The sequence below is a fragment of the Notamacropus eugenii genome, chromosome 2, assembly GCF_028372415.1.
Source record: "Notamacropus eugenii isolate mMacEug1 chromosome 2, mMacEug1.pri_v2, whole genome shotgun sequence".
Lineage (NCBI taxonomy): Eukaryota > Metazoa > Chordata > Mammalia > Diprotodontia > Macropodidae > Notamacropus > Notamacropus eugenii.
Genome location: NC_092873.1, coordinates 527,010,203 through 527,033,058, shown reverse-complemented (window position 1 = coordinate 527,033,058; position 22,856 = coordinate 527,010,203). Strand labels below are relative to the sequence as shown.

The following is a 22,856-nucleotide window of genomic DNA, read 5'->3' as shown; positions in this document are numbered from 1 at the left end:
ACTGTGGTAAATGCTGGAGGTACAGAGAAAGGTAAAAGACAATTCCCGCTTGCAGAGGGCTCATAATCCAATGGGAGAGACAACATGCAAACAACTGTGTACAAACATAATATGGATAGGATAAATTGGAGGTGATCTCAGGGGGAAGGCATGAAGATTAGAGAGAGGTGAGAAGAAAGGCCAGCTATAGGGTGGTGGAAGAGCCAGAGGAAAGAAGGAGGCATATGTGAAGGATGTTATGAAGGTAGAATCGATAGGATTTGGCAACTGATTTAAAAAGTGGGTGGGAAAGAATGAGGTGTTGAGGAAGATGCCTCGGCTGCAAGTCTGGGTCTCTGGCAAGATGGTGTCTTCAACAATATTGGGGAAGTCAGAAAAGGAAAGGCTTTGGGCATGGGCCTGGAAGTTAGGAGAGAGGTTAGGACTGATAAGAATCATCTTTCTAGAGCTCATCATCCTTATAACAGAATCCGTCAGGCTGATGGGATCACCAGGTGTAATAATACTGAGGGAGAAGAGAGGAAGGCCTAGCAGAGAGACCTTTGAAGTCATAGATTTCAGTGTCCCATTTTTTTTTTTTATTAATTTTTTAATTTTTTTAATGTTTAACAATCATTGCCATACAATTGCGATTTTATCCCTCCCCACCCACCTCCCACTACCTCCCTCCCTCCCCACGACTGCATACAATTCTGTATAGATTCTACATATACTTTCCTATTGAGTATATTTTCACTATAGTCATGCTATGTAGTCAGACTAAGATAAATGAAAGAATCCGTATAACAAATCAGAACATGATACACAAACAGATACACATACACAAACATGATCTGCTACATTATGTGAGTGACTTCCATATTTCTCTCTCTGAGTGTGGAAGGCATTTTGCCTTGAGGTCCACCATTGGGATTTTTTTTTTTTTTCAGAAGTTCTTGTGTTATTACAAAAATCTAAGTCTACCAGAAAAAACTCTCACACACTGTGGTTGTTGCTGTGCATAAAGTTCTCCTGGTTCTGCTCCTTTCACTCAGCATCAGGTCATATAAGTCCTTCCAGGCCTCTCTGAAGTCTTCTTGTTCATCATTTCTTATGGCACAATAGTACTCCATTACATTCATATACCATAATTTATTCAGCCATTCCCCAATTGATGGACATCCCCTTGACTTCCAGTTTTTGGCAACTACATAGAGTGCTGCCATAAATATTTTTGTACATGTGGGACCCTTTCCCATTTTTATGATCTCTTGGGGATATAGTCCTAGTAGCGATATTGCTGGGTCAAAGGGTATGCACATTTTTGTAGCCCTTTGGGCATAGTTCCAAATTGCTCTCCAGAATGGTTGGATGCGCTCACAGCTCCACCAACAATGAATTAGTGTTCCAACTCTCCCACATCCTCTCCAGCATTTATCATTTTCTTGTTCTGTCATGTTTGCCAATCTTATAGGTGTGATGTGGTACCTCAGAGTTGTTTTGATTTGCATCTCTCTAACCAATAGTGATTTAGAGCATTTTTTCATATGATTATAGATAGCTTTAATTTCTTCCTCTGAAAATTGCCTGTTCATATCCTTTGACCATTTATCAATTGGGGAATGACTTGTATGATTATACATTTGGGTCAGTTCTCTATATATTCTAGAAATGAGGCCTTTATCCCCGAGCTTAGCTGTAAAAATTTTTTCCCAATTTACTACATCCCTCCGGATTTTGGTTGCATTGGGTTTGGTTGTGCAAAAACTTCTCAGTTTAATGTACTCAAAGTTATCCATTTTGCATTTCATAATGCATTCTATCTCTCCTTTAGTAAAGAATTCTTCCCTTCTCCATAGATCTGATAAATACACTATTCCTTGCTTCTCCAGTTTATTCATGGTATCAATCTTTATACCTAAATCATGTACCCATTTGGACTTTATTCTTGTGTACGGTGTCAGGTATGGGTCTATGCCTAATTTCCGCCACACTGTTTTCCAGTTTTCCCAGCAATTTTTGTCAAACAATGAGTTCTTATCCCAGAAGCTGGGGTCCTTGGGTTTATCAAACAGAAGATTGCTATATTCCTTGCCTACTGCATCTTGAGTGCCAAGTCTATTCCACTTGTCTACCTCTCTGTTTCTTAGCCAATACCAAGTGGTTTTGATAATTGCTGCTTTATAGTACAGTTTAAGGTCTGGTAGCGCTAGGCCACCTTCCCAAGCATTTCTTTTCATTAGTCCCTTTGATATTCTGGACCTTTTGTTTTTCCAAATGAATTTTGATATTATTTTATCCAGCTCTAGAAAGTAATTGTCTGATAGTTTAATTGGTATGGCACTAAATAAGTATATTAATTTGGGTAGAATTGTCATTTTTATTATATTAGCACGGCCTACCCATGAGCAACTAATGTTTTTCCACTTACTTAAATCTGACTTTATTTGTGCAAAAAGTGTCTTGTAATTGTGTTCATATAGTCCCTGGGTTTGTTTTGGCAGGTAGACTCCTAAGTATTTTATACTGTCTACCCTAACTTTAAATGGGATTTCTCTTTCTATCTCTTGCTGTTGAACTTTGTTGCTAATATATAGGAATGCAGAGGATTTGTGTGGGTTTATTTTGTACCCTGCAACTTTGCCAAAGTTGTTTATTAATTCAAGTAATTTTTTACTTGAATCTCTGGGATTCTCTAGGTAAATCATCATATCATCTGCAAAGAGTGATAACTTAGTTTCTTCTTTGGCTATTCTAATTCCTTGAATATCTTTATCTTGTCTAATTGCTACAGCTAAAATTTCTAGTACCATATTGAATAATAGTGGTGATAATGGACAACCTTGTTTCACCCCTGATCTTATTGGGAATGCATCTAGCTTATCCCCATTGCATATAATGCTTGCTGAAGGTTTTAGATAGATACTGCTTATTATTTTATGGAAAGTTCCCTTTATTCCTACGTTCTCCAATGTTTTTAGTAGGAATGGATGTTGTATTTTGTCAAAAGCTTTTTCTGCATCTATTGAGATAATCATGTGGTTTTTGTTAGCTTTGTTGTTGATGTGGTCGATAATGCTAATAGTTTTCCTAATATTGAACCAGCCCTGTAGTCCTGGTATGAATCCTACCTGATCATAATGTATTAATCTTGTGATAAGATGCTGTATTCGTTTTGCTAAAATCTTATTTAAAATTTTTGCATCTATATTCATTAGGGAAATTGGTCTATAATTTTCTTTCTCTGTTTTGTCTCTTCCTGGTTTGGGTATCAAAACCATATTTGTATCATAGAAAGAATTTGGGAGGACTCCTTCTTCCCCAATTTTCAAGAATAGTGTATGTAGTATTGGAATTAACTGTTCTTTAAATGTTTGATAGAATTCACTTGTGAATCCATCTGGCCCTGGAGATTTTTTCCTAGGGAGTTCATTGATGGCTTGTTCAATTTCTTTTTCTGAGATGGGGTTGTTTAAGTATTCAACTTCCTCTTCTGTTAATCTAGGCAATTTGTATTTTTTAAAATATTCATCCATCTCGTTTAGATTATCGAATTTGTGGGCATAAAGTTGGGCAAAGTAGTTTCTAATTATTGTTTTAATTTCCTCCTCATTGGAGGTGAGTTCACCCCTTTCATTTTTAATGTTAGTAATTTGGTTTTCTTCTTTCTTTTTTTTGATCAAATTAACCAAAGGTTTATCAATTTTATTAGTTTTTTCATAAAACCAACTATTGGTTTTATTTATTAATTCAATAGTTTTCTTTATTTCAATTTTATTAATCTCTCCTTTGGTTTTCAGTATTTCTAATTTGGTATTTACTTGGGGATTTTCAATTTGTTCTTTTTCTAGCTTTTTCAACTGCAAGCCTAAGTCATTGATCTCCTCTTTCTCTATTTTATTTATGTAAGCATTCAGAGATATAAAACTTCCCCTAATAACTGCTTTTGCAGTGTCCCATAAGTTTTGGTACGTTGTCTCACTATTGTCATTCTCTTGAATGAAGTTGTTGATTGTTTCTATGATTTCTTCTTTAACCCAATCCTTCTTTAGAATTAGATTATTTAGTTTCCAATTGATTTTTGGTTTCTCTTTCCATGGCCTTTTATTACATGTAATTTTTAATGCATTATGATCTGAAAAGGATGCATTGATTATCTCTACCTTTCTGCACTGGATTGTGAGATTTTTATGTCCTAGTACATGGTCAATTTTTGTAAATGTTCCATGTACCGCTGAGAAAAAGGTATATTCCTTTCTATTCCCATTTAATTTTCTCCAAAGATCTATCATATCTACCTTATCCAGAGTTTTATTTACCTCCTTAACCTCTTTCTTGTTTATTTTAAGGTTGGATTTATCTAGTTCAGAGAGGGGGAGGTTGAGGTCCCCCACTAGTATAGTTTTGCTATCAATTTCTTCCTTCAACTCCCCCAACCTCTCCTCTAAGAATCTGGATGCTATACCACTTGGAGCATACATGTTTAGTAATGATATTGCTTCATTGTCTATGGTGCCTTTTAGTAGGATATAGTTTCCATCCTTATCCCTTTTGATTAGATCTATTTCTGCTTTTGCTTTGTCTGAGATTAGGATTGCTACTCCTGCCTTTCTTACATGAGCTGAAGCACAATATATTCTGCTCCATCCTTTGACCTTTATCCTATGTGTATCCCCCTGTTTCAAATGTGTTTCTTGTAAACAGCATATTGTTGGATTATGGCTTTTATTCCATTCTGCTATCCGTCTCCGTTTTATGGGAGAGTTCATCCCATTCACATTCACAGTTATGATTACAATCTGTGTATTTCCCTCCACCCTCTTTCCCACCATTTGTGCTTTTAACTCTCCCGTCTCCCTTCCCCTCCTCAATAGTATTCACTTTTCTCCCCCTCCTCCTGCAGCCTTCCCCTCCTTCTTTTAGCCCCCCTCCCTTTTACTCCCCTTTACTCTTATTGCTTCTTTCCTCCCTTTTAGCCACCCTCCCCTTTCATCCCCCTTCCCCTCCTACTACCTATAGAGCTAGTTAGGATTATCTGCTTAAGGTTATTGTTCCCTCCTTTGAACAAATCAGATGAGAGTACCTCTCAAAAAATGCTCATCTCCCTCCCCTCCTTCCCTCTACTATGGTTTTGTACTTCTTCCTGTGATATAATTTGCCATTTTCTGCTTCCCCCTTTCCACACCTCCTATTACATTCCCTTCTCATACTTAAATCATATTTTTGCCATGACATCATTTACTTTATGCCCGTTCCCTCTACATATATCCCTTTTATCATAATAGCTGCACAGTTCTCAAGATTAACAGGTATCATCTTCCCTTACAGGGAGGTAAACAGATTGCCCTAATTGAGTTGCAAGTTTTTGTTTTTGTTTTTTCCCCTCTGTTTACCTTTTTATGATTCTCTGGAGACCTGCATTTGAAGATCAAATTGTCTATTGAGTTCTGGTGTTTTGGTCAGGAAGCTCTGGAAATCCCTTATTTCGTTGAATGACTTTCTCCTTGCCTGAAATGTTATGCTGAACTTTGCTGGGTAGTTGATCCTCGGTTGGAGTCCCAACTCCTTTGCCTTACGGAATATTGGGTTCCAATTCTTTCGATCTTTTAATGTAGAAGCTGCAAGGTCCTGTGTGATCCTGACTGTGTGACCTTGATATTTAAATTGTTTCTTTCTGGCTGCTTGTAGTATTTTCTCCTTCACTTGATAGCTCTGGAATTTGGCAACTATATTTCTTGGGGTTTTGAGTTTGGGATCCCTTTCCGGTGGGGAACGGTGGATTCTTTCGATGACTATTTTGCCCTCTGAGTGTAGTACTTCTGGGCAGTTTTCCTTGATGATTTCCTGGAAGATATTGTCCAGACTCTTTTCTTCATCATGGGTTTCTGGCAGGCCAATAATTCTTAGATTTTCTCTCCTGGATCTATTTTCCAGGTCAGTTGTTTTTCCAATTAAATATTTTAGATTTTCTTCTATCTTTTCATTCTTTAGATTTTGTTTGACTGATTCTTGTTGCCTCATTGAGTCATTAGTTTCTACTTGCCCAATTCTAATCTTGATCGTATTGTTTTCTTCAGTTAGCTTTCGCATCTCCTTTTCCATCTGGCCAATTTTTCCCTTTAAGGAGCTATTTTCTCCATTTAATTTTTGTACTTCTTTTTCCATTCGACCAATTTTCCCAGTTAGGTTTTGGGTTTCCTTTTCCATCTGATCAATTTTCCCTATTAGGTTTTGAGTTTCCTTTTCCGTTTGATTAACTCTTCCTTTTAGGGAATTATTCTCTCCAGTTAATTTTTGAACTTCCTTTTCCATTTCTTCAATTTTCTTTTTCAGATTGATGTTCTCATCAGTGAATTCTTTTTTTATGGTTTTAAAATCATTGGCCAGTTTTTCTTTTATATCCTTCTTCAGACGTTCCAGGTAATCTAGTTGCGCTTGCGAGAAATTCATAGTCCCATCTGAGGTTTCAGATGGAAGTACAGTCTCAGCTCTGACCTCTTTGGTGTTTGTGTTTTGGTCCTTATCCCCATAGAAAGATTCTATGGTTTTTTCACTTTTCGTCTGCTTTTTCCGATTCATGATGTTGGCTGAGTGTTGTAGCTTTTGGTTCTTTCAGTCAGAAGATACAGATCTTTTAAGTTGAGTTGATGTTTGTCTAGGTTAAAAGCAGGCTTTTTTTTTTGTTGTTGTTGTTGTTTCCCAGATCAACCCTGGGTTTAGCTTGATAGGTGTGTGGGAGGTGTGGTCTGGTCTCAGGCTATCTCCTCAGCTGGCCTGAGGCAAAGGCAAGGTCCAGGGGGATGGTGATCCCAGCTTCCCTATTGTCTTCCCTTTTCCCCTGGAGGGCTGGGGCACGCCTAGAGGCTAATGCGTGTTCCCGCCCCTCCTGGGGCTCGTCTCCCGGGCTGAGGCTTGCTTGGGTCTCAGTGCGAATTTTTCTCTGCCCTGGGTCGTCTGTCCCTCCAGATAGCCTCCACCATGGTAGGAAGAATCCCCCTTTGCCACCTCTCCAGCCTCTGGTGTTACGAGACCACTCGCCCCTTTCTGCTGCTCCCACTGATCCAGGATCAATCTGGGGAAGAATTTTATGGTTCCCTCACGGTCATCGGGGGGGAGGGGAGAGCACTTACTGATCACTCCGGCATCCCAGCTTCTGGATGTTCAAGTAGTGACCCACTGAAGTCCCGTCTTTAGGCTGAAGATTTCAAAGGCTGTTGCGCTGATATCGTTGGCTCGGCCTGGCTTATCTCCTGCTCCGCTGGTCTCGCCCGCCACTCTTGGGCCCCTCGGGTCGCCTCCGCCCTGCCGCGCCGACCGCGCTGCGCTGTGCGCCGGGGTCTTACCCCCGCGGAACAGATCCCTCCCGTGGACCTTCCAGTCCAGCCTGGGCTCCGAATCTGTCAAAGTCCGTCTCCCACTGGATTCTACACCTCCAAAGTCTGGTCAGACTCTCCCCCCAGAGATATCCAAAGGAGTTTTTCCAGGAGCTTAGGTGAGTTGTTGCTTTCACTCCACCATCTTGGCTCCGCCCCTCAGTGCCCCATTTTTCAAAAGAAGAAGCCAAATCCCAGACAAGTAAATGTCTTTCCTAGGGTCCCATAGCTAGTGAGTGTCTAAGGCAGGATTCAAACCAAATACTTTCTAACTCTAAATTTCAGTGCTCAAATTCCTTCCCCACCTTGTCTCTCAAAAGAATCTTGAAGGACATTTCTGTGAGTCTGCCAAACAAGACCATAATATCATACATTTAAGGAACCTTAGTGGCCATCAAGTAATCTAACCACCTCATTTTACAGATGAAAAAACTGAGGCAGAGAGAGATGAAATGGATCATTCAGGGTCACATGACTACTAAGCTTCTGAGGCAGGAGTTGTCCACAGGTCTTCCTGAGCCCGAGCCTGTTACTTAATCCACTGTACCACCCTGTCTGGAAGAGGATAATGAAGTTCCCATGAGCTGACCACATCATCTGTTCATCCATCTCTGACTAATAAGGAGCTCCTCAGTGGCCAGGAAATCTTAGTTTTAGATATCCCCAGGATCTAAAAAGTGTGGGTTTGTTCCTCTGTCCTTTCTCTCTGTTTTTCCCTTTTACTATATAGAGCACTGGAGTCAGGAAGACAGCTTCAAACCCTGACTGAAATGATTCCTGCATAATCTTGGCTGAATCATTTAACATATTCTTTCCTCATTTTCTTCATTTGTAAAATGGGTTGGGGAGGGGCAGTGGGCTCTATGGTCTTTCCCATTTTGAACCTGGGATGCTAAAATTCTCAACCTCACCATATAATGTAGGAGATTAACTTAAGCATTTGCTCTTACTCTCTGGCCAGAGGTGGGCAGTTATGCCCACACTTACACACCTAAAGAATATTAGGTGTGTAATTTGCTCTTACACACCTAAAGAATACACAGATTTATTCTTTGGGCTCTCTTGGTCTCAGGAGAGGGGCCTCTGGTGGTGTCTAGGTTTCTGAGATTCACTCTTCCATGAGTGGCTGCTTTGCACATTTAGGAGAGCTCCACTTTAAGGGAATCCAGCATGTGAAAACATACACAGAACAAATAGACCTAAACCAGAGGCCATAAAGCTGCAAAGGCTTAGTGGTGTCCCATCCCCTCTACATATCAGGAAGCTGAGGCATGAGAGGTTAAGTAGCTGGTCCAAAGTTACAGAGGCCATCCATGGCAGGGTCCAGATTTGAGCCCTGCTTCCTAATCCAGCACTTTCCTTGCCCAGGACCCTCCATCCCTAGGCCCAGGGTCACCCATGCTTGGGATACCCTCCCTCCTTATCTCTGCCTCTTTCAAGGCTCCACTAAGATCCTCCTCCAAGAAGACCTTATTTCTAGGGCCTTCCCCCCAGATGATATATGTTGTATGTTAGTGTGTTCCAACATAGTTGTTGGCATGTTGTCTCCCCAGTAGGTTGTGGGCTCCTCGAGGGCAGGGGCTGTCATTAACCCCTGTTTATAACCCCCAAATTTAGCATAGCATCTGCCACATAGTAGGTGCTTAATTACACTTGTTGACCAACAAAGCCATGTCACCTCTAAGATCAAAAATGACATCCTCTACAATCAATACAGAAAGCATCCTCAGAGGATATCAGGTTCAACTCTGATTACAGATGAAGAAACTGAGGTTCCATCCTTGTACATGTAGCATGGAAACCCATAATGTAGTGAGATCCTTGAGAGTCTACCATAAAAGGTTGCTAGGGGGCACCACAGGGACAGAGAGTTGGACCTAGAGTCCAGAAGACTGGAGTTCCAATCCAGCCTTAGATATTTACAAGCTGTGTGACCCTGGGCAAGCCACTTAACCTCTGTCTATTTCAGTTTTCCTCATCTGCAAAATGGGAACAATAGCACCTATAGGGGTTGTTATGAGAATCAAATAATTATAAAACATTTTCAACCCTAAGGAGCTCTATAAATGCTGGCTATTTTTATTCCCCTTCTTCCTTATTAATTTTCTAGTTAAACTGGCATAGTTGCCATCCCATCTCCCGTCTCCTTGTCTTTGCACTGCATGTCACCCATGCCAGGAGTGCCCTCCCTCTTTCTCTTGGTCTCAGCACAGATGTGTCAAAAACACATGCAGTCCTTGACATGCCCAAGTGTGGCCCAAATCAGATGAAAGGTGACTCCTCTCTGATTTTAATGTGCTGATGTCTGTGTGGTTTTCTAAGTCAGTTTGCAGGCTGCAGAGACCTTTACGTACGGGTTAGTCATCCCCTTTTCCATCTGAGCTTGTTGCTACAGGTCTCATGGTTTTCATGGGCTCAAACATCCCTTTCCAGGAGGCCTTTCCCCTCTGTCCCTGTTCCTATGGTATTTCCCAAGTTCTCCTCATCTTACTTGAATTTACTTCATCTACATTTTGTGCTGATTGATCTGTTGTATCCCTGCCAGGAGAATGGAAGCTCCCTGAGGGCAGACACTGTTTGGACCAGAGAATTTAAAAACATTTGTGTTGAATGAACCAGGGTAGACAATACTTCATTTCTGACTTAATTTCCCTGTCAGGACCTGGCACACAGTAGGCACTTAAAAAATGTCTATTAAATTGAATTGACTTGCCAGAGATCACATGGGTGGTAAACAGGAGAAGTGGGATTTGAACTGACTCTATATCCATTGTTGTTGGTGCTACACCACACTACCTTGTCGTGCCCTTTCCTTTAAACGTCTCTTTTCTGCTGACCCAGAATCAGGACATCCTGAAACCTGTTTTCTCTCCTCTGAGAAGTCTTGATCTGCATCATTCCTCTGAGGTCACTGTGACCCAAGCCACTGTACAGGAGTGGGAGGAAGTCTTCGTGCTCCCTCTCCATCTCTCTCTGTTTCTCCTCTTTTCTTTCACTCTCTCTTCTTTCCTCTATCCCTCTCTATCCTGTCTTTCCTCTGTTTTTCCCTCTCCTCCATTTCTTTTCATCTCCCTCTCTCTCTTCTTTCTCCATGTTTCTCATTCTCCTCCATCTCCTTTCATCTCCCTCTTTCTCTGTCTCTCTCCTTTTCTTTCTTTCCACCCCTTCACTCTCCTTGAATTCCTTTCACCTTCTTCTGTTTTTCTCTGTCCCTCCCCCTATCATTCTTCCTCTCCCACTCTTTCCCCTTTTTCATCCTCCCTTCTCCTCCCCATTTCATTCCATATTTATTCTTTCCAGAGGGCTTGCTTTATAGTCCCTGACCCTTTGCTCATTCTCTCACAGACCTCCTCATTTTTTGCTCAACTTTCCTTTGGCTTCATATTATCAGTCAAACAGTGGCAGGTGACCCTGACCTTGGGGATTTGTAGGAATGTCCCAGCATCCCATTGGCTGGCCTCCCTGGCTAAGCCTTCAAGACCATGGTAGGAATGATGAGAAGGTCTGCTGGGTGCTCCAGCTGTATTCTAGACCTACTAAATGACTTCCCCACTGAATGGAAGGCTTTTCTTGGTCCCTCCAGCTATTAGTGCCTTGGATTTTGTCACAAGGTTAGTTACCTTAAATTTGATGTGTATATGTTGTATACGTATACATTACCTTTCTCATTAGAACGGAAGCTCCCTGTGGGCAGAAACTGTTTTGATTCTTGTGCAGTGCCTAGCACATAGTAGGCACTTAATACATATCTAACGAATGGATGATTCCTCTGCATTTAGCACAGTGATTGGCACACAGCAGGCACCTAATCTTTGCTGATCCATTAATTAATTGATGGATTGGAGATGGAAACCCAATAGAGGAGAAGGAGTTGTTGAAAGGCCTGTCTCCATGCTTTATCCAACTTTGCAAATGATTAGCTTTTAGTGAAGAAATGTTTGAATGAGTATCCAGTCAATTTCTGAGGAAAACTTTCCTTCCTCTCCACTGAGTGAGAGTTCAATTGCACATATCTATGTCTGAGATATTAAAAATTTCATAATGTTCAGAAATAGATAATCATACTTAACAGATAATTTAGAGACAGGTTGGTATAGTTGGACTTGGAGACAGGAAGAACCAGGTTTACATTCTGCCTTTGATACTTGCTGGCTGGATGCCCTTGAAATAAGGACTTCTCTGAGTTACAGGCAACTCTTAGACATGTGATTTGTGTAGGTGGAGGGAATTAGTACATTGGGAAATCACAACAAGATGAGCACTGAAGACAAATTACTAGGAACAGAAGACAGCTGAGCTAATATTCAGCACCACTGGGCCAAATACAAATGACCCACTGAAGATTATGCTGATAAACTAGTTCTCCATCCCCACAGCGCCATCTTAGCACAGATCCTCATGAACACCAGCCTGGACTACTGTGATAACCCTTTGATGGATCTCTCTGCCTCCAACCTATCTATTCCTTTTCTCCTGAGCCCAGATGGCTCCGGAGAAGAAAGTGAGGTTGGTGACCTTGCACAGCCCTCCCTCATGCAAATCAAAGTCAAATGCAAGTCATGTCATCATCTTGATGTCATGGTCCTCTTCAAGAATGAAGGACAAACACAACAACAACAACAACTCTTTTCTAATCTAGCCTCCATGTTGCCTTTAGAATCATCTTTCTTACCCACAGATCTGGCTACCTTACTCTTCCACTCAAGAACCTTGAGTGGCTCCCTAGCCATCATTGACTAATGTTCCAACTATACTACTTGGCTTTTACTACCTTATACCACCCCGTCCTTTCAGCCTTGATTTTCTATCAAGCCTGTCCTTTACATTTCAGTCAAACTGAAGTGCTCTCCAATGGTCAAGACCATACACAGTTATTCTCTCTACCTTTGTGGGTGAGATGCTGTTTCCCTCTTTGCATATCAATTCCATATCTATATTTTCTTCATTTTTTTCTTGATATCTTTTGTCTGTTACATCAATTTTCCCATCCGTTTCTTCCCCCAACACAGGAAGCCATCCCTTAATAATAAAGGAGAAAGAGGAGAAGGAAGTATGCAGCAAACTAGTCAACTTCTCATCCTAATCTGATATTATATGCAGAATCCAACATCCAAAGTCCTCCCTCTCAGCAAAGAAAGGGAAAGGAATCCCATGCAAGATCCAGCTTGGTCATAATAGTAGCTAGCATTTACATAGCACTTTACATGTTTTTCATTTGGTGCTCACACAAGCCCTGTGGAGTAGGTCCTATTATTTTACAGATTAGAAAACTGAGACTGAGATGGTTAAGTGACTTGGCCAGGGTCACACAGCTAGGTAAGTGTCTGAGGTGAGATTCAAACTCATATTTTACCCACTCTACATCTACAACCCTCTCTTCCCCTATTTTCATTTCCCCTTCTCCTTTTCCTCTCCCATCCTCTTCTTCCCTTCCCTTCATTTTGTTTTCTTTGTTCAGATTACTTGGTGTTGCGTCAGTTTTTATAAGCCATTGCTGTCATGGACTATGTTACCCATTCTTCAAAGGAACCATGGTTTACATGGTTCAAACCATGGCTCAGATACTTAGTGGGATGTGTGTGATCCTGAACAAGTCATTTAGCCTCTCTGAGACTGTTTATTTATCTGTAACATGAGGGAAGGTGAACTTGATGACCACAGTGGTCCTTTCCATCTCCAATTCTATGATCCTTTTATAGAACAGATTTGTTTCAGATAAAAGTTGGACCACATGGTCCTTTCTGCTCTGAGAATCTGTGATTCAGTGAGCCCACAGGATGCTTCATATTCCATCTGACTGTCTGCTCCAGCCATTTTCTTGCCATCCACCTTGTGAGTCTTCCTTCAGACAACTAGAACCCCTCAGACTTGACACACTCAACAAGCACTAGCCTTGTTACCACAGCCCTGGGGTCATATTGTCCTGACTGGTAGGTTCATCAACACAAACCTATGTCCCACTATCTCTAATGGGCCATATTTCTTATCCCATCCACCCCAGCTATCAATCCAACCAGTATGTAAGTACTCCCCACCTATAATCCATTTCCCCCCTCTGGTTCTGGAAACAGTAACTCAATCAATTCTATAGTTCTAGGAGAGGAAATGGCCATCGACTGCCTTGTTGTTGCTCAGTCGTTCATTCTCAAAGAGGACCAATGACGTCACCAGAGTGATGTCTTGACTTATCTGAAAATTAGTATGAAGTGAGGAACCCTGTGCAAAATCATCAGCCTTGATGGAGTTGTGGAACTTGGATGCCTCCAAGGAAAAGCCCATGTCTTTGAACACCACTCAGCCCCTGACCTTTCCTACACATTTTAGCAGTTCAGGTCAAAGGCATTCCACTTGAGGCATCTGGCCTATCCCAGTCAATAATCCTTTCAACAGCCCTTTCATTGTGGCCCTCGTTGTTTGCACCTGGCCCACTCCAGGCTACTTGCCCCTCCTTAATCCCACACAGATTTTCTTACAGTCTTTCTATATGTAAGTATCAGTCCCATCCTCATCAAATTCGCAGATTTACTAGGAATCTTGCCAGTCATTCTGGTGTTATAATAAAACCTCATTACTCTGACTGAAAGAAGACTTGAGTGGTCAAATATTTTCCAGGCAGACTTGCCCTGTAGGCTTACATTTTGGGGTTCCCACTACCCCAAATTGCATCAAACCTCATTTTCTCCTCCAGTGAGCGTCCATCAGAGTCCAGTGGCAAGACAAAAGTCTAGATGACTGGTGATGATCCAGGATGCAGTGGGTGACCTTGACTTTTCTAAATTAAGGTCTTTCCCTGGTCTTAGTTTGTCTGAGGTCAACACCCCACTCGATGACTAAGGGATAGGTAAGAATCAACACAAGAGATGGCCTAATTTACCATCAAAAAATCATCAGTCTAGGAAGGGAAGTTGCTCAGAGTTTCTACTTCTATGATTCTACTTAATATCCCCTTGCCTTTTCAGACCAAAATGCCACTCTGGCCACTACTCTCTTATTTCTCTCCCTTTTAGAGTGTAAACCCCTTGAGGGTAGGGCCTATCAATTGCTTCTGTATTTGTATCCTTAGTGCTGGCAATATAATAACATAGACATCTTAACTGAGGTTCATGTCTTTCAGCGACTCCAAGACTAGGACAGTCCTGAGGGGACAAGGTGTTCAGGCCTGAAGAATGAGGAATTTCTCCTCCCTTGAATTCTTTTCCCCTCTTGACTCCACTTCCTGGCTTTCTTCAGATGCAGATTCAAATTCTTGCTTCTTTTAGAAGCTTTTCCCAGCCCCACCCCCACCCCACAACACACAAACTGATGCCCTCCCTGTGGGATCACCTTCTGTTTACCCTGGATGTTTCCTTTGCATATTGTCTCCCCCATAGGACACAAGCTCCTCCAGGAAAGGGACTTCTTTTGCCTTTGTTTGTATCACCACCATCTGCCGAAAAATGCTTTTTGATTGAATGGTGCTGTCTTGGAGGGACTGAGCTATTAAATAATTGACTTACTTAATAATTGCCAGACGTGAACAACGTGGTGTAGCAGATAGCACCCTATCACTTGCTATCAAAAGACATTATGTAAAGGGACCAGAGTGTAGAGACCTTAGGCATCATTAAGTCCTTATTTTCAGAGGAGGAAACTGAGGCCCATAAAGGTTAAATTACTTACCCTTTACTTTAATTCTTGTTCCCATTCTGCAGTAACAGAACGCCTCCTTCATACCTTACTTATGTGTACTTTTGGCCCATTTATCTTTTGTGAGCCTCAGTTTCCTTGCCTGAAAAATGGGAATTATATGAATACTGTATTATATTAACCATTTATGATTGTATGACTTGCCTTAGAATTATTGTCAGGATTAAAAGAAATTTTCTTTAAGTATATGAATGTATGTATATGTATATCTCTATGTTTATAAATGTATATGTGATTTTAAAGTGCTTTAAACCATGCTGTTACATTCCATATGCCATATAGTGCATTATGTATTGACTTTATATGCTATGCTCTGTATTATATATATTGTAATCTCTGTATTATGTATTATAATCCATCTCTCTATATAAATTACATGTTAATATCTGCTCTACCACATTATATGTTAATATATATTATAAATATTATATATGTATACATATATACATTCACATACTTTATATACATACACAATATACATATGTGTGTACATATGTGCATGTATGTGTGTGTGTGTGTGTGTGTATATATACATGTAGTATGTGTGTGTGTCTGTGTGTCTGTGTGAATATACACCCGACTACATACGGGATATCCCCTAAGTCCTAATGCAGTTTTAAACTATTAAAGCTTAAAACAGCACTAGGACTTTTGGGATACCTTGTATACTATTTTCTACATATTATATGATAACACTACATCTACATAGCAATGCAAGCCTCAACAAATATTATCTTATCAAATATGTGGCCACCCCCAAAGGAGAGGAAACCAACTCTCTCCAAAGGTGAACAAATCAACTTTAGACAAACTCAAATTATGAGCAAACATCTCCCAACTTGGAGCCTAAATCTATGTTCCAGTCACGTCTACCTGTCATTGCTGGTTCTGTCGTCTGGGTTCTGTTCTCTTCTATGGTGTTAACTTGTCTCATTGGTTGGTTTGCTCTTTGATTGGAAATTCTGAAGCCTTTGTGTCATGGGTGGTCTGGGGAAAGCTATGGATCCCTTCTCAGAATAATGGTTTTTACCTATTAATCTTCAGTGAGAGGTTAGTCATAATGAAGATATCATTTTTTTGCTCTCAAATTCATGAATTCCCCTGAAAATCCTCCAATATCTATGGATTCTGTGGACCCTACAAAGCCCTGTCTTAGGAGGGAGACGTTTTTCTCTGTCCCTCCTGTGCCAAGAATAGTACTTGATCCTAACAGTTGCTGAATTAAATGCTGTTAAATAAGGCATGATGGAGTGCACGGGATTTTCAATCTTCTCTATCCATAGCTGCCCTCGAAATAATCATGCTACAGTCCCATCTGGTCATGCTTTCATTTATTTACTTCATATAAAAATCTCTCAAGAATGCATCTGAACACAATATATAATAATAATTATAATACCATAACATACATTGTGAGAAACTTTGGAAAACAATAAAACGTCCACCTGGAACAACGCAGTGCTGAACAGACACACAGACCCATGGGTCAAGCACAGAGTGCAAGGATTTCCCAATGACTGGGGTCACGAGGTTGGACCAAAGAGTTTACAGATGGAGACGAGACAGACACCAGGGATGTGCCTCCCACGGCTGGTCAGAAGAAGCTTCACATTAGCATAATTACGACATCCGTTCACATTCTGCTATCAAAATTCACATTGCAGCAAAGGAGCCAGTTTTTGCGTCTCCTCTCATTGGCCAAAACGTGCCAACCCTCACTCACGGTGCTGGGGGCTTTCTCGAGCATTTCAGTAGTTTGGAGATAGTCAGAGGGACCACCTGTGCATGGAAGTCTGTAGTGTTGCTTTGGAGAAGGAAGCCACAGTGGCAGCTGGAACACCTTTGGAACACGGTTTATGGGTGACTTGGATCAACCTGGGATGACACATGCCATATTCCCCAATCTTGAGCCCAATTAAAATCCCTTCATCTGTGACACAGAGGTTGTCATTTTCCCCAGTACCAATGTTTGAAAGGGGTTCCACTGTCAGGTGTGGCTGACCCAAAATGGAGAGAATGTCTCTCAATGAAAGCCACTGGGGGTGGGAGGGAGGGGTCTGGGGGTCCGTATGTCTCTCTCGAACTATGTTCAGGTTCTCCAGAATGCCATAGAAAAGGTGACAAAGGTGCAGCTCTTAGGTAGAGCTTTCTACACAAATTTCTTGAACACCACCATTGGCGGGCAATGTTAAGTTATATAAATTAATAACTTACAAAACATTACACTATATACATCAGTAATAAATACACTGTTATAAACAGTAATGAGGGAGTTAGAGCTGAGGACAGTGCAAGAGGAGGATGACCTAGCTAAACCTAACCACCTACAGTAAGGGCCAAGGAGAGGAGGGAGAGAGAACAGAGGAGCGTGCAACTTTCACTGGGAAAGGGGCTGGAAAGAGACACCACACACAGCCAACAGCCAACAGGGCCTTCTTATGCTGAATGGAGTGTGGACCATCGCGGTACCACAGAAAATGAAGGAGCCCTTTCCCCATCCACCCAACCCCCAGCTTGTTAAATTTTATTCTGTGGGCAACCCCAGAGGAATCCAAGCATGCCAAGCAAGAAGGCAGGGGTGCCCTGGGGAATGAGGGTGGGCAGGATGGGACGTGGTCAGGGAAGGGAAGACTAGGGAAGAAGGGAGCATTCGAACAAAATCCTTCCTCTCTAGCTTGTAAAAGAAAGACAAGAAGGTGAAAGAGATTGCCCAGGGAAGAAGGAAGACAGGCTTCTCCTTTTCAGAAAGACTCGAAAAAAGTGTACAGAAATTTCCAAAACACTTTGTTCTGCGTAGAAGTTGATACTAAACTCTGGGTATTCAACAGGCATTTAAAGACGTGAAAACGTTTTACAAAAAAGGCACATGGATTTGCAGACAGGAGGACAGATGGGCAGGTTTGCAGAGAGAGAGTTATCGGTCAGTAGGTCCTGTGCCTCTAACAGGTTCAGGTTTCCAAAGTCTAGTGCAGAAAAAAACAAAATTCTCTCAGTTGAGTGTCATCTTTTTGGGTAATCGGACAGCAGCGATTCAAGCTGGTTCCATGGAGACAGAAGGCTTCCGCGACCTCGAGGCCCCAAGGCCAATACGAGTCATCTCACTGAGTTTCCTGAGAAGCCACTCTTGTCACACTCTTCCACTCTGGCTCCAATCTCAAGGAACTGCAAAGGTCATTGGCCTTCATCAGAAGCAGGCCTCGGATCCGCATTGCAGGCTGGCCTTACCGGACAGCGAGCATGCTCCTTAAGGACTGAATGTTCACCCCGACCTAGTGAGAAGGCCTGACTCCAGGCATTATGTGTCGACAGGGGATGTGTCTCCCATCTCAGTCTCTCCGTCAGCCTCCCCTGGAGACTCTCGGTGCTCTGGGTCAATCACACACAGTGTCTTTGTGCTTCCGAAATAGCCAATGTTCTCCCCTTCCTTCTCCGGCCCTTCAGAATCCTCTTCTTCCAAGGTCAGTTCAAACTGGAATTTCTCCATCAGCCCCTGACAGTCTCTGGTCTGCTCCTCGAGCGGGGGGGAGGGACTCTGTGGGATCATGCTCTGGTACCAATTCCGGTTGTCTTCCAACGTGTCCAGGATGTCCTGGGCATCGGGCTGTACCAGGTCTGCCCAGGTCTCCCAGAGGGGATGGGCAATGTAGTCGATGAAGCCAACCTGGGGGAAAAGAAGGTTGCACATTTGTTCCTGACATACAAGGAAACCTTATTTCATCTACATTTTAAGGTGGACTCCAAGTTGATGATCATTAAGTACCTACTGTGTGCCAGGCACTGTGCTAGCTTCGGGAGAGGGGTACAAAGACAAAGAGGAATGGTCCCTTTGAGTAAATGCCAATGATTTCAACGAGGGAGGAGAATACTCATAGAGGGTTATCTGGCAATCTGCAATGGTTTCATGTAGGAGGTGATATTTGAGAGCCTTGAAAGCAGCTAGGAGAGAGGGCATTCCTGAAAGGGTGTCTAGCCAGGGACCTGGTCAGATTGGGGCTTCAGAAATCGTGAACCCAGCATCTGTGCAAGGATGAGAAGTGAGAGCCCTGAGGGCTGGACAAGGGTCACTTCACTTTACAGAGATAGCTGGGATTCAAATCCAAGTTCTCTGACTCCAAAGGACATGCTCTTTTTATCCTGCTGTGCCCTGTGAGCCACTCTCTAGAGTACACAGACCCATCCACTCAACATGGCTAGCCTTATCCCTATCCCCTGGGGGTTCCAGAACCACAGCTGGAGGCCCCAGAATCCTCCAGACTTTCTCTACTTCTGTGGGCTTTCCCTGGAACTTGGTAAAAATGCTGGAAAACACATCCAGCCACAATGCAAACAAATATTCCCTTTGTGGACATGTCTGCCATTGTTTTGGTTCTGTGGGCACACAGTCATTTCCACCAGGAGAAAGAAGGGAAAATACCAAACAATGCGCAGTTCCTTTCGCGGGGACTACTGCAGAGGAACATGCGGCCAATGGCCTCATTATGGGTGCAGAGTGGGCCCCCGCATCCTCCATGAGGTAGCCATGGCCCGGACCTGACCCCCACAGTGTCTGACAAACAGGAAGCTCTGGGGAGAGTGAAAGAATAGGCCCTGGAAAGGAGTTGAGGGAATGGAATTCCCCTGTAATCGGGCTGGGTTGCTGTGGAGGTGTGGGGACAAGAGGGATGGGGACATTCTCCTGTGAGACAACCTTTCCACTGGGGAGGAAATCTACTCTTATTCACTTCTGGTCACTGGCCATCCTGTCAACACATTCAGCTCAGCCTGACTAAACGATTTCCAGGGAATAAGACCTTGGCCATAAGTGACTCCTTTGCTTGAGAAGTAAGTGGTTGGCCTCTGGAGATCCCTCACACGTTCCAGAAAGCAGCAGCCCTGGGTCTGCCCCATCTTCAGTGGTGGCAGATGGATGGTGTATGAGTCACACAGCTCACGTCCCTCCCTTCTCCTTCTCTTTCTCCTCTCCATCCCCCCTTTCTGTTCCTGATCTTACATCTCTGCTACTCTCTTTCTGTTCCTGATCTTACATCTCTGCTTCTCTTCTCACTCTCTCCCTCTTCTCTCCCTCATCTCTCTCTGTCTCTCCTCTCACACACTTGCCCTCTGGCATTACTTTCTTTTTGTGAATGTGTTTAACGAATTTTTAAAATGATACCCTTAGGGTGTTTTCTAGGATCCCAAACAATTTTTTTAAAAAAAGTTACAGAATAAGAACTCTCAAGAATCGCTCCTCTTCCTCACTTAAAATTTTTTTTTGAATCATGTTTAACTTGGGGTAGTTACATGGAACACTAGACTTGGAATGAGGAATTTTCTTCATGAGTTCAAATCTGGCCTCAGACACTTACTGGAATGAAACCCTGGGTAACTCACTTCACAATATTTGCCTCAATTTCCCCATCTGTAAAATTAACTGGAGAAAGGAAATGGCAAACCACTCTAGTATCTCTGCTGAGAACCCCCCCAAATGGGATCATAATGAGTTACACAAGACTAAAAATGAATGAATAATATGCTCAACTCCTTCTTCAGGAAGGACCCCAGCACTATGACTTTTCAGATGGCTGTATGAGTGATAATTAGCATGAGGAAAGAGAGCTTGAGGAGGGAATGAGCTTCTGGAAGCAGCACTGGAGCCGTGACCTCTACCAACAAATACAAGAGCAGAAAAAAGCCCAACTTATGGCCACAGATCTAGCCCTGACTAGATGGATGACTCTGGGAAGTCAATTCTTGATGTATCAGATAGGGAGTGATCATACTTGTCATACATAGGAGTGTTCTGAGGATTAACTAATATGTGTGAAATGTCGTAAAATACAAAACCACTATCCTGACACACAATACTATTTTTCATGATGGGACTTCAATTCTTCTTCAACACTTTTTGGGGGGGTTTGGAGGGTCTAAATCTAATTTTTTTTTATTGTTATTAGCTCTCAGTGTGGAAACTACATTCACTAATACAGAGCAGCAGCTTTCTTTGAGTGTTATAAAGTTCTCTGATTGGGTGAGAATGGAGTGGGGGAGGCTGGGAGGCTGGGGAACATGCAGTTATAATGACTTGCTCTTGGACATATGACCATATGTGTTAGGGACAAGATTTGACATGACCTTCCTAATTTCCTTCTAAATCCTGTGCCATTTGCCTTTCTATAGTCTAGTGTTTTCAAGATCTTTTATTTCATTGGAGTAGACTCTCTTTCAACCAGAGCAGATTATAACTCCTCCATCACCATGTAGATGAGGTCTTTGAGTACTGAGGGAGCTGCAAACAACAATGCTTCTGTGGCCAACCTGGCAAGCCTTTGAGAACTGAGGGCCACCTCCATGCCATCAGAAAGCACTGGAGGAATGCTTTAATGGAGAAAGATTTCATGGGTATTTATTTTATATTTATTTACCTGTATTACATATTGTTTGCCACAAGTAAAATTTCTTGTAAATTTTATAAGTACAATTGTAAAGTACATTCATTGAGGGAAACATCTATTCATTTCTAAATTTGTATTGCCAAAACCTAGCACACTACCTGGGATATAGTTGGTACTTAATAGATATTTATTGAATAACAATATATTTAGCTATATTATTCATAATAAATAACACAATTCCTTTGTATTTTGATAGCTTTATAGTATTTCCATATAATTATCACATATTAATATGCATGTACATAGGCACATATATGTATGTAAAAACCATGTGATATATACACATGTACACATGCATATATGAATATACATATGTATGTGTGCATGTGTATATATACATATATATATATCACCTATAATTTCCACACATTAATCGATGTCAAGATATCATGAGATCATGATTACTTATGAGATATCCAACAACCCTAAGAGCAGATGTTAGTCTGGGGCCAGCCAAATGTCTCCTGAACTGGATAAGAATTAACATTAGAGAAACCCAGTCATTTTTCCAATGCAGATGTTCTCTAGATCTTGGACTTTTTCCCCAAAAGGGCCATCTGGTTTTGTCCATTTATCATCCTACAAAAATGTTGCTGTGTTCTCAGCTGCCTCAAGAGCCTTCGATTGGCCTCATAGCTGCCCTTGGCATCTGAAACTTGCTGGAATCTCCTGAACTGTGGTAAGTGGTCACCAGCATGGGGGGAACCTCAGAGCTTCCACCTTCTAACTGCTGACGTTCCTGGGAAATGCTGATATGCTCCCCAAAGGTAGGAGGCAAGAATAGTGTTGTGGGATGGGAGGGAATGGGAGGAGTGAGCATTTGAGCCTGGACTTTGGGTCCCTGCCTCTGGGCTCTTCTGGGCAGAGGGAGGAAGGGATTTTGAGTGGAGGACATCAAAAATAGACTGAAGGACAAGAAAAGGCAAGCTCAGAGTGAGGTAGCAGACAGTATACTCAACTTTGGGTCAGAGAGAGCTAGGTTTGAAACTACCTGAGATGTTCACAGACTCTCTACATAATTGTGGGCAAGTCAATTAGCCTCTCTGTGCCTCAGTTCCTTCATTGGAAAAGGAGAGGATTGTATTAACAACCTCTAAGATCACTTCTGTCTCTAAATCTATAATGCTATGAGGAAAGGAAAGGGCAAAACACATAGCCAGAGGAAGTTTCAAACTAGTGTCAGCTAAACCAAATGAAATTTTAAGATGACAAACATAAAGAGAATACATGGAACCAATCTTTGATGGGTATCCTATGACTGCTTAATTATTCCCACCCATTAAAAGTATGATGGAAATGGAGAGGTCTGATGAGTCATCATCATAATGGAAACAAGTGAGTAAGTGACTTCCATAGAAATATATTATTTAGAAAGGGCAGGAGTGGG

General features: G+C 42.0%; 1 protein-coding gene across 4 annotated transcripts in view; it reads right to left on the bottom strand.

Annotated features, from left to right (window-relative positions):
* Nucleotides 1-16,352: 16,352 nt before the first annotated feature.
* PDE4B (phosphodiesterase 4B) overlaps nt 16,353-22,856 on the bottom strand; it is a 633,414-nt gene continuing 626,910 nt past the window's right edge. For all 4 annotated transcript variants that reach the window (XM_072649760.1, XM_072649761.1, XM_072649762.1 and 1 more), the window contains one exon: nt 16,353-18,699. In XM_072649760.1, coding sequence (XP_072505861.1) covers nt 18,334-18,699 — 366 coding nt within the window. In that variant the 3' untranslated portion in view covers nt 16,353-18,333. The remainder of the gene's footprint in view (nt 18,700-22,856) is intronic.